This window comes from Medicago truncatula, chromosome 1 (assembly GCF_003473485.1).
Source record: "Medicago truncatula cultivar Jemalong A17 chromosome 1, MtrunA17r5.0-ANR, whole genome shotgun sequence".
Lineage (NCBI taxonomy): Eukaryota > Viridiplantae > Streptophyta > Magnoliopsida > Fabales > Fabaceae > Medicago > Medicago truncatula.
The window spans coordinates 44959003-44970952 of NC_053042.1; the positions used below are offsets into that span (position 1 = coordinate 44959003).

At 31.2% G+C, this 11950-nt stretch overlaps 1 protein-coding gene across 1 annotated transcript; it reads left to right on the forward strand.

The window, feature by feature from the left end:
• Nucleotides 1-4864: 4864 nt before the first annotated feature.
• LOC25484881 (geraniol 8-hydroxylase) lies at nt 4865-7028 on the forward strand. Its single transcript, XM_013613892.3, has 2 exons — nt 4865-5748; nt 6211-7028. The coding sequence occupies exons 1-2, from the start codon at nt 4867-4869 to the stop codon at nt 6796-6798; spliced, it is 1470 nt and encodes a 489-aa protein (XP_013469346.2). The 5' UTR covers nt 4865-4866; the 3' UTR covers nt 6799-7028.
• Nucleotides 7029-11950: the final 4922 nt, after the last annotated feature.

Here is an 11950-nt window from a genome sequence, read left to right on the forward strand (position 1 = left end):
ATTATTACAAGCATATTCCCTCCCTTTCTTCTATCAATTAAATTTTAATTATATTTGTAAGAGTTATGATTGATAGACAGCTAATGGCTTCCCCTCATCTACATCCCTTAGCTAGTAACATTTTTTACTCAAAAGTCAAAATAACAATAAAAAAAAACAGAAAAAAACAAATGAAACAACCAACCAAACACACTTTCTTTGTTCCTCTTCCATGAAACAACCACTTTCTCTCTCCCATATGTGATGTTCCTTTTCCTCCTTGCAATCATCGTAACATCGAAGAAAAGAAGAAGATAACAGTTTGTTTTAGCTTTGTGATGCCACTCTGTTTGAATGTTTTTGTTGGTCACTATGTTTGGATTTTCGTCTTTCAATATGGGTTTTGTGAACATAAAATTGAAATGAATGAGGAAATGGATGGATTGAATTTCAAGTTCTGAAGAGACCAGTTCCCGCTCACTAGCACGGTGGTGATAATATGAGATGATGTTGAAGTAAAGATTTGGTGGATGACAAGGGAGAGAGTGTTGTGAGAGTGAGAGAAACGATCGTCAATGAGAGGCTAACGGCCAAATCCACATTGTTGAAGCCAGCGAGAGGAGCGACGGTTAGTGGTTGGATAGAAATAGAGAGGGTGAAGGAGAGAGTAGCGTCGATACAGTGAATACGAGGAGGAGGGAGCAGCAAGTAAAGGCGGAGGAAAAAAGGTAGAGGCTAGCTAAGACCAGCGGAGAGTAGTACATATGCATACACCATGCACTTTTTTTTTAAGGATACACCATGTAGTTGTCACTAATTTATTAGTTAAAATTGAATTATTTTATTTTGATGTTTTCATTTTTAAAATTAACATGAACAATTGTTCCAATCTTTTTATTTCTAATGTCATATTTTTTATTAATTTGTTCATAGTCTAAATATTTTAAAAAAAATCTATTATCTAACTATTAAAATCAATGACTAACAAAAATTCATTCTTACCCTTTCTTTAATTTTTGACACATTACTAAAAGTGAAGGTTAATGTAATTTGTATTATTTAAAGTATATTCCTCCCTTTCTTCTATCATATAAATTTCAAATCCTATTTTTAAATAGATGTCACTTTTTCTCGGTTTCTCTCATTCATTATTTCCTTTCTCTTTCTTCAACTTCAACCATTCATTTCTAAAACATGCCATAATCTCATCTTTCCCACCCTCCTTCCAAACCAACAATCATCTTTTCTATTATCCAGTTTCATTTACTTCTTTCTTTTTTTTCCATTATTTCAAATCATTCACCCTTTTTTCTGATATCCTTCTTTCCTTTTCTTTTTCTCTCATTTTACATTCGTTAAAGAGCTTTTATTTCAAATTTTTCATTTTCGGTTATATTGTCTCTTGCGGTTACCATCGGTTATGTTCTTTTTGAAATAATATAAACAAATATAATATGACAGAAAGAATGGAGAAAGAAACATCTTACAGATGAAGTCTCTAAAAGATGGTTGGAATGTAATACCAAATGAAGTAATTTGTAAATATAAGTTTTGAAACACGGGAAAAACATTTTTTATTGATAAATGTTAAAAGGAAATATGGTACACATATATTTCATATTTCAATGTTTTCAACTTATTTTTCTAGAAATGAGCATACATATTCATACACGAGGCAACAAATAGACCCTAATTAATTAGTTTTTTTTTTTTGAAGAAAAATAGACCCTAATTAATTAGTTAGATTGTACTCTTTCCTTTTAATGTTATCTTTTTAAAATTTAACATGAAGAATTGTTTCGATCTTTTTATTTTTAATATCATGTTTTTCATTAATTTGTTCATAACCTAAATACAAAAATATGGAACAAACTTTTATCACTAATAGATATAAACAAATAAAATAAATACGGGAATAATATGCACTTCTAAATGTAAATTAAAATACAAGAAAAATATTTGTCATTTAGTTACTATATACAAAAAACACATGGAATATATATATATATATATATATATATATCATTGGTATTTTTTTTTGTCAAAATATATCATTGGTATATTAAAAAAATGGAAAAACATTGTTCATTTTGTATATAAAATAGTTGTTACAGAGAAAATATATGAATTTCAAATAGTATTTTAACTCTATTTCAACCGGTGGAACATCACTTATATTCATTCTTGTTTGGATACTAAGACACTTGGGGTTTATCAAGTTAATCATTATTGTAATTAACTTTATTTATATATGGTTTACTAAGACACTTGGTTAATCACTTTGTTCATTTTGCATGACATGAGAAAAAGAAATGCAAATGGTAGTTAGCTAGCATGTGATCCCTCCTTTTTATTTGTTTATATACATGACCGTAAATGTGAACCATCCATGTTGTACATTATTAGGATATTCTTGTATTCACATCTCAAAAGTTTGATCTTTTGGATGAAGACAAAATATTTATATTATATTTTGTATTGTCTCGTGTAAGAGTAAAAAATTTGAATAGATATGTTTAAATATTACTTCTTTTTTTTGACAAAATGTTTAAAATATTACTTATTAATTGGGTAAACTCGCATATTTTCTTTATCTTGGTATTGGTACAAAATTCTTACCGTCGTTTAAAGTGACTAATCATCAATGGAGAATTTATGAGGCACATAAGATGAGTTCTCCATTCTTAACCGGATTTTTCCATACGCATTCAAGAATCGAATCTCTAACCACATGTTTAAGGTGCTCAAATCTTTTACCAATTGAACCAATCTATGGTTGGTACTTGCACATACTTTATTTATTTTATTTTACATACTTTTTTATTTAGACAAAAGGTAAATCGCATACTTTTTTTTTATTTGATTTTAAACTCATATACTTAAGTAGTTATATAATGTTGTATCTCTAAAATTATATTACCCGGTATTGAATTTTTCTACTTAAAAAGTTTATGGGTTTAAAGAAAATGCACCACCATTATCAATTAGTTTTATTCAAACATTTAATAAAAAAAATCATTATTTTGTTACATCACTATTATCAATTATAGTTTTATACTAACTCATTTCAATTGGCCTGGTGATGTTAGTTTGGACCTTGGATTGTGTTACTTTCAAGATCTTAGATTTGATTCTCCTCAATGTCAATTTCGGTGGATTAATTTGACTTCTACAATATATATATATATATATATATATATATATATATATATATATATATATATATCTGTGTGTGTGTGTGGATTTTCCTGCTCAAGACGAACAGAGACCGATGATTCAGAGAATACAAACTAAAGGCATCGTATATAGGTAGAACACCCGAAAATAAACATTATAAAAGACACCCCTACACACAACACATAGCCATACCCTACCTTCAACACCCAAGAGGACAACACCTACAAAATACATATCACCACCTAAAACAGACGCATTCACGAAAACAAACCACTGTAAAACGATATCCATCACCACCCATCGTCACTACTCACCCCTCTAAATGAAACTCTCAGTCCTCATCACCAAAGTTGATCCACATCTGAAAAGCTCCTATCCAAAAGATCGTTCAGCTTCCAGCACCTCTCAACCTCCAATCCACCGAAACATTTTGCTACATCACTTATTTTATAAATGGATAATACGTCACAAAGCAGATAAAATGTTTTTTTGGTATATACAAATAGAGTGTTTCTATCAAATATTAGTGTAAAATTAATTTACAAAGTATATATACTCAATAAACTTTTTTTTTTTGACAAATTGTATATATGCTCATTAAATTTAAATTTTGAATATAAACGGTTGTTAGGAGGATTCAAAGAGTCCAACTTGTACCAATATAAAAAATAAGATTTCAAAATAATTGTCCAGAATTATTGCAACTATGTAGGACATACTCTTTTTTTTATTCTGTAAAGAGAAATACTCTTTTGATATCATTGTTTAACTTAAAAATAAAATGAAAGAGTAAATTTAGAACATCAATATACAAAATTAATAACTTCATTGGTTTGGTCGAGTCATGTAAAGATATACCTTAAATACACATATTGCAGGTTTATACCCTTCTAGAGAGAGATGAATGTAAATTTATTTGTCTGGTCCTCTCTGATATAAGAAACAGACGCCATTATCTCAACATACTTTTTTTTTTTTTGTCAAAATATTTTTATAAAAAATGCAAAATAATAAATTTAATACATTATCTAATTTTTTGAAAAGTATAATCATCCAAATTGGAATCTCACATGGGCATGCCCAGTTTCAGTCTGTTATTTGTTTATTTACGTACATGACCAAACTCTTACTATATATATATAATATGATTTGATTCATTTTAGTACACAGCAACGTGTATGTTGATTTGTTACCTGACATCCCCTTATGCTCTATTTTTAATACATGTTCATACTAGTTCAACATAACACCTAGTTTGGAAGGGAAGAACTCAAGATGCTTCTCCTCACTACACTTGTCATTGGAAAAAGATACGAAAAGAACATAATAATTACAATAAGATTTATATTCAACAATAATCCATTTAATATTGTGTGGTTCTTTAAAATATTTTATGCACACGTTTCTCACTTTCAATTGACGTATTTTTTATTTGAATGAAATGAAGGTAATTAACCTTCATCCTCCTATAAAATGGGGTGACCAAGAAAGTAAGTGGCAAGAACAAGAAGTCTTTCAAAGAAGTCTTGATATCTTTGGTTCACTTTTAGTACTTAAGTAAGTCCTTTTTTTAATTATCTATTTTTTCCTATTATTTCAAGCTTTAATTTAGAATCAATATTTCCTATGCCTTTGTATATGTTAATTAATAATGCTGGTTGTTTATGTATGATTATTAATATAGAACTTGTTCCACAATTAATTACAGATATGGATTATATGACTAGTGCAATGCTCTTTTTGGTGACATGCATTGTCACCATCTTCATTGATTCATTGCATGCAAGCAGAAAATCAAACTACAAGCTTCCACCTGGACCTTCCTTTTTCACTATCATGTCAAATGTTGTTGAATTGTACAACAAGCCACAACAAACACTTGCAGAATTTGCTAAGTTATATGGTCCTATTATGCGCATTAAGCTATGCACAGAAACTACCATAATCATCTCATCATCACATATGGCCAAAGAGATTCTTTTTACAAATGATTCATTGTTCACTGATAGATCTGTTCCTGATAACACAACAACTCACAATCACAACAATTTTAGCTTAGTTTTCCTCCCATTTTCACCTCTTTGGCAACATCTTAGGAAAATATGTCATAATAATTTATTTTCTACCAAGACTCTTGATGGAAGTCAAGAACTTAGACGCATGAAATTAAAAGATCTTCTAAATGATATGCATAAAAGCAGCATAACTGGTGAAGCTGTTGATGTTGGAAGAGCTGCTTTCAAGGCTTGCATTAATTTTTTGTCATATACTTTTGTGTCTCAAGATTTTGTTGAGAATTTAGATGATGAATATAAAAATATAGTGTCTACTCTATTAAGTGCTGTTGGAACACCAAATATTGCTGATCATTTCCCAGTGTTGAAGATTTTTGATCCACAAGGCATTAGAAGACACACTACTCTTTATGTTTCAAAAGTGTTCTATGCTTTGGATATCATAATTGACCAACGAATGAAAATGAGACAAAGTGAACAGTATATCTCCAAAAATGACATGCTAGACGCCTTGTTGGACATTTCCAAGGAAGATAACCAAAAGATGGATAAAAGACAGATTAAGCATCTACTACTTGTAAGTTCTTTCATCTCTCTATAACTATTTCTTTTTTATTAAGAAAAATACTTTTCACTAATGAAACATGTCACAATTTCACACAGCCGATTTTCAACATTTTTTTCCCTATATTTGTGTGATCATACATGAGATTAATAATTTTTAGGGTCATGGTAGTAAAAAAAAAAACAAGTTTTCAGTTGAAGACAACGTTTTTTACACTTTTGAGGAATTGATTACACAAGTTCCAATATAATACTATTATATTTGCTTCCTTAATCAAGGATCCGGTAGCATTTCCGTAATTTTTATATGGACACAAAGATTTAAACACATCTTTTAGACACATTCCCAAAATAGAAAGAAAAAATTAATAATAATATGTATTTTTATGACGTGTGTGACTAAATATATAATGTGTCCACATAAGAATTGCTCGTTTTAGATCTTTACTTAACATGTGATTGTTATTTTTAATAGGATTTGCTTGTGGCGGGAACGGAAACATCGGCATATGGATTAGAAAGGGCAATGAGTGAAGTAGTACGGCATCCAGAGGTTATGTCAAAAGCAAAGAAGGAATTAGAGGAAACCATTGGATTAGGCAAACCAATTGAGGAATCAGATATTGATAGGCTTCCATACTTGAATGCAGTGATAAAAGAGAGTTTACGTTTACACCCTCCAGCTCCAATGTTACTTCCTAGGAAAGCAAGGGTAGATGTGGAAATAGCAGGTTACACAATTCCAAAAGGTGCACAAGTTCTGATCAATGAATGGGCTATTGGTAGAACAGACATATGGGATGATGCTCATTTGTTTTCACCAGAAAGATTTTTGGGTTCTGAAATTGATGTCAAAGGTCGACATTTTAAGCTTACACCGTTCGGCAGTGGAAGACGTATATGTCCTGGCTCACCACTTGCTGTTAGGATGTTACATTTGATGTTGGGATCATTGATCAACTCCTTTGATTGGAAACTTGAAAATAATATGGAACCAAAGGACATGAACTTGGACAAACAACTAAGAGCTATTCCAGTTGCCCTAAACAATATGAAGTATTGATTAACCAGATCAATGTATTATCTTAAGCTTAGTGAAGATTGGTTTGATGGATCTGGTATTAAGTGAGTATATTGTATCTTTATCTACCTTTGTATTTTATAATTTTAATATTATAGTTTGAGTTCGTTTGAATGTACTTTAGCGTTTCATCTTTCATGTCTATATGGAGATGTGTGCTTAAAAAATATTGTAATCATATATTGGTTTAAATAAATTTCCTACTTTGTGTACTTATTGTTGTTTAACTTTTTCTTAGTTTCATTGCCAATATTATTTAGAATTTCATTATGTAGTTTCTTGGATTGACGTATTTTTTTAGCTTATGTAAATAAAAAAGTTTTTATGTATTATTCATAAGCTTCTCTAGGTGGTTTATGTCAAAACAACTTATGAAGATACAATTTTCATTAGTGCAAACTTAAGAATTAACATAAAATCTTATTTATTAGAATAAGTTATTTTTCATAAGCTCGAAAATAAGCCAATCCAAAAAAGCCCTTATTCTACGGAGTTTAGATTATTAGATTTTATTTGAGTGCTCATTTAAAATGTAATTTTACTTGTTAAGCTGCTGATCATTGGTCAAACAAACATTATAATACATGAAATGGGTTTTTTTTAACCAGCATTGTAAGTCCAAAGGCCACTACTAGAAATTTGCTCTTTACCCGTGGATTTTCTTGCGAAAATAAATCTGAAGGAATTCCTGTTTTCACTGCAAAGAAATTCCCCGACGATTTTTTTGGACGGAAAAATATTCGCAGGTCGCAGCGACCATTGGTTTTAGCTGAGGAATTTCCTGCAGAAGTAGATTTCGTAACTTACCTGCGGATTTTTTTTAGGAATTTTTATAAAGAAAAATGCTAAATCCAACGAACAAAACATTCACGATTACATGTGATTTATCACAACTAGTGGGGTGAATTCCTCCAATTCTGGTATTTAGTTGAAAAACGTGATCAGCATTTTGCTTTTTAACTCGTAAAACAACACTCGTGAAATTTTTCGAAAAAAAAAAATTGCTATATAGTGTTGTTGTAATAATAAAAAATAAAAAGAATAATTATATTACAATGACTCGTTCTCATCGGTAAACCTCATTTTCGCAAACCTTTGATGCTCTTTCTCCGATCACGACCTCACACTCTAGTGGTCAATCTCACTCTCTGATCGCAACCTTACTCTACAATCATCATCTCCAAATCACATGAACCGTAGTGAACGAGGTAAATCGCAAATCGTTTGGAATCCTAAACATTGTTTCTTAATTTCTCTCTCAATTGCATAAACCCTAAGATGGTAAATCTCAAATCGTAGGAACCCTAACGAACAAGGTAAATCACAAATTGCTCGGAACCCTATCAAGTGTGTCTACATATTGAAGAAGTGTGTGAAAGTCGATCTCTATCTTTACTATATGTGGATGATATCTTGTTGCCAAGTTCTAATAATGGTAGGATCATAAAGCTTGAAGAAAAGTTAAATGGTTAGTTTGAGATGAAGGATCTTGATCCGACAGAAAGAGTTCTTGAAATTGATATCACAAGGACTCGTGGAAAAGGTGAACTATTCTTGTCTCAAATTAGTTACTACGAATAAAGCGGTGGAGCGATTTAGGATGAGCAATTCTAAAATTGTCGGCTCTCCTTTGGATCGTCGCACAAAATTGTCGAATTAAACAATATCCTCAATTTGAGGATGACATGAAAATGATGGAGGATACTCGAGTGTTCAGACTAAATGCCAATCTCTATGTCTAGAGAATAAATGGCAACCTCTCTTTCCTTTCATATCCAAGTGATATGTGGTTAAATGAAAATCAATGGCTCAGATTTAAATTTATTTTACATATTAATAAATAATTAATAAAAGAAAATGAAGATATCTGTAGGAAAAATATGTGTAGAGTTTCGAGAAAAGTAACTCTTCATCGGTGTAGAAAAGTAACTTTACTGGTGTGTTTGGTGTACGAGAGAAATTGTGAAGAGAGAAATAAGTGAGAGAGAGTTTGAGAAGAGAGAAATAAGTGAGAAATAAGATGGATTTGATGGGTTGTTTGGTATAAGAGAGAAAGAAGAGAAATATAGGAGAGAGAAATATATTACTTTTTGGATTGACAAATAAGCCCCTAACTTCAAAATATATGTACTTTACTTAAAATTTATTTTTCCATTAAAATTTGTTTTTTTGTGTCATAACAACTTGTCATTGCTAACGACACCGTGAGTCCTTTTTCATGAAGAAAAAAACAAGAAAATCATTTTTCTTTTCTAAACAAATATTTAAATTGTGTTTATTTGGTACAATTAATCATAAAATAATTTGTTTTTTCAGACGTAAAAAATAATGCTATTCGTATTAATTAATTAACAATTGTGAAGTATATGAATTTCCTTCAAAAAATAAAAACTGTGAAGTATATGAATTAATTTGCTACTAGTATAGATTAAAATGTATTACTTGACAAATTGGTGCACTGTTAATAGCGTAACAAAATTCCCTAAAAAAAATAGCGTAACAACACAAACGAAAAAATAAAACTTAAAGCCAGGTTAAATATGTAATTTTAATGATTAGTCAGTGTTCTCTCCCCATTTCTTCTCAGTCCAGCGGAGAAAGCAAAAAGTGGAAATTTGGTCTCTCTTATTTCTCTCTCTTTAACCTCTCTTCTTCACCAAATACAAGAAAACTCCAATCTCTTCTCTAATTCTCTTCTTCTGAAGTTTCAAGTGCCTCTAAAGTAATGACGTCATCAGAAGCAGAAGTCCATCAGAAGCAGAAGTCCATCAGAAGCAAGATTTCATCAGAAGCTATATCATCACCAGAAGCTACAGTTGATCAGTAAATTTAAACTGAAGTTTCAAATGAGCTGTTTTTCGTTTTAATCTCGTCTAAGAAAACGAAGAATTGAAAGGGAGGTATCAACGGTCATTTGAAAAGCATTGGGTGCTTGTCCTTCTTTGAAGAGTTGACAAAGTACAAGTGTACAACCACTACCTCTACTACTCTGTTTTTGTCTACGCTACAAGACAAGACAACAGCTCTGCCTGCAGAACTGTTCCTTCAAAATGGGAATGAATTTGAAGTTGATCCTTCATAGGACTACACCCAAATCAGGCAAAAGATTACTGGTGGATGATCAAAGGAACTCAATGACTCTTTAGACATGCTTTAAAATCTCAACGTCTCTCTACTCACCACTATATAAAGGAGTGAAGACTTGAAGATTGGCAAGAGACATCAACACAAGTTAAAAGCGCCAAAACTCTGCCAAATTTGATTCTATAAAGCACTTTGAATTTCTGCACTGATTTGATATATCTTAGAAATTCTTAAGTCTAGAGTCTTTATTGCATTGTATTGTGAACACCACTGATTGTATATCAAGAGTTCAAAGTCAAACAATTTTCTGTGTAATTTATGTTTGATTAGAAGTCTCTCGCCTGCGTGCTTGAGCATTAGAAGACTCTTGTTTTAGTGCTTGAGCATTGGAAGTCCCTCGCCTGCGTGCTTGAGCATTTGAGAAGTCTCATACTAGAGAGTATTGAGCATTTGTAATCTGTGTGATTATTAGTGGAAATCTCCTTGGAAGTACAAGGGGGACTGGACTACTTCCGGTTTGTGGAAGGAACCAGGATAATTGCTTGTGTCTCTCTTTCTTTTCTCTGCTCTGTTTTATTCCGCTGCATATCTGATTCTGAACATTACATCAGAAGTACTCCCAACTAGCTTCTGAAGTAATACCAGAAGAAGATTTATTTAAGAGAAAAAGAAAACACAATTCAACCCCCCCCCCCCCCTTCTTGTGTTTTTCTCACCTTCACAGTGTACATGTTTTAATCTTTGTTTTCATTGTCTATTTAGTAGTTACAATTGATTTTTTTTTCTTCTTCAATGTTTTTGTATATATTAGCTATAGTTCTTCCGTTTTATTTGATAGATATGAAGTCATTGTCTTTTCTTTGTTAGAAAACGTGAACAAATCCTTGTTTGCATTAGCCAAAGATGTAGGAAATTTGGTGAACAATATCCAAAAAGATATTGTGGAACATGGTCCAGAGAATATTGTTAATTATATACCCTAGTTAAAAATGGAAATTGAATCTGAGATAGCATCATATGATTTTTGGTGAGGTTTAGCATGGGAAAGGCTAGTTTTTTTTTAAACTTTTTTCTGACCTAACTAAAGAACATAATTTTATCATGGACACTCAATACAAGATTTTTTTTCACTCCTTCATGCCTCTCTCACCCACCACTTGCGGCATATAGGAAAAAGCATAAAATTCAATGAAACACTATGCCCATTTCATACACGCATTTTATCAAACATGTAACATGCAAGACACACAAATAGAATAAAATAGAGGTTATACAAATTAAACAGAACAAAGCTGAATCACAATATACAAAATCAAAATTGATAGATATTCCATACAAAATCAAGGGAAAAATCATGATAAAAATCAAAGGAAAAATCAACATTCAATTCCAGCAACCCATGAATCAAAGCAAAATCAGTGCAAAAACTTTTGTTGAAACTCTTGTTTCTTGTAGTTTCACTTTCAAAGACACAGATAACCTCTTGTTTGAAATTCATTAAAAAAGAATAATTAAAATTGAACATATGAACCGATTCCATCAAATTTTTGGGTTTTCCATTCATCTCCTCTCTGGGGACGTCTCTGAGTTTTTTTCTATTTTAGTTTTTCTGTTCATATATTACTTTGAAGATTTTAAACTGCATTTTAAACTGATTGTTGACCCTTTGATGATTTTTCCTTTTCCTTCCATGAGAATATAGCTCGAATGGCTTTGGTAAAGAAATGGGAATTCAAGATGAGTGAGAAAATTGGGATTCATGGGTTGAAGATGATATGAAAGAGAAAATAATATAATGCAGACAGACCATGGTAAAATTAATACTCCTCTTTAATCTAATGGTCAGAAAAAAAACTTTCCCATGGTGGGAAAAACTAGCATTTCTCATGCTAAACCTCACCATGATTTTTATAACGAGTACATCAAGAAAATCGGGTTTGATATTCGTCGGAAATATGGAAATAAAAGCAAAAAAGATAGAATTCCGACTTCAATAAGATTTGTATGCTCCAAAGAGGGTAATCGAGGTGTTGACAAGCTAAATTCCTTG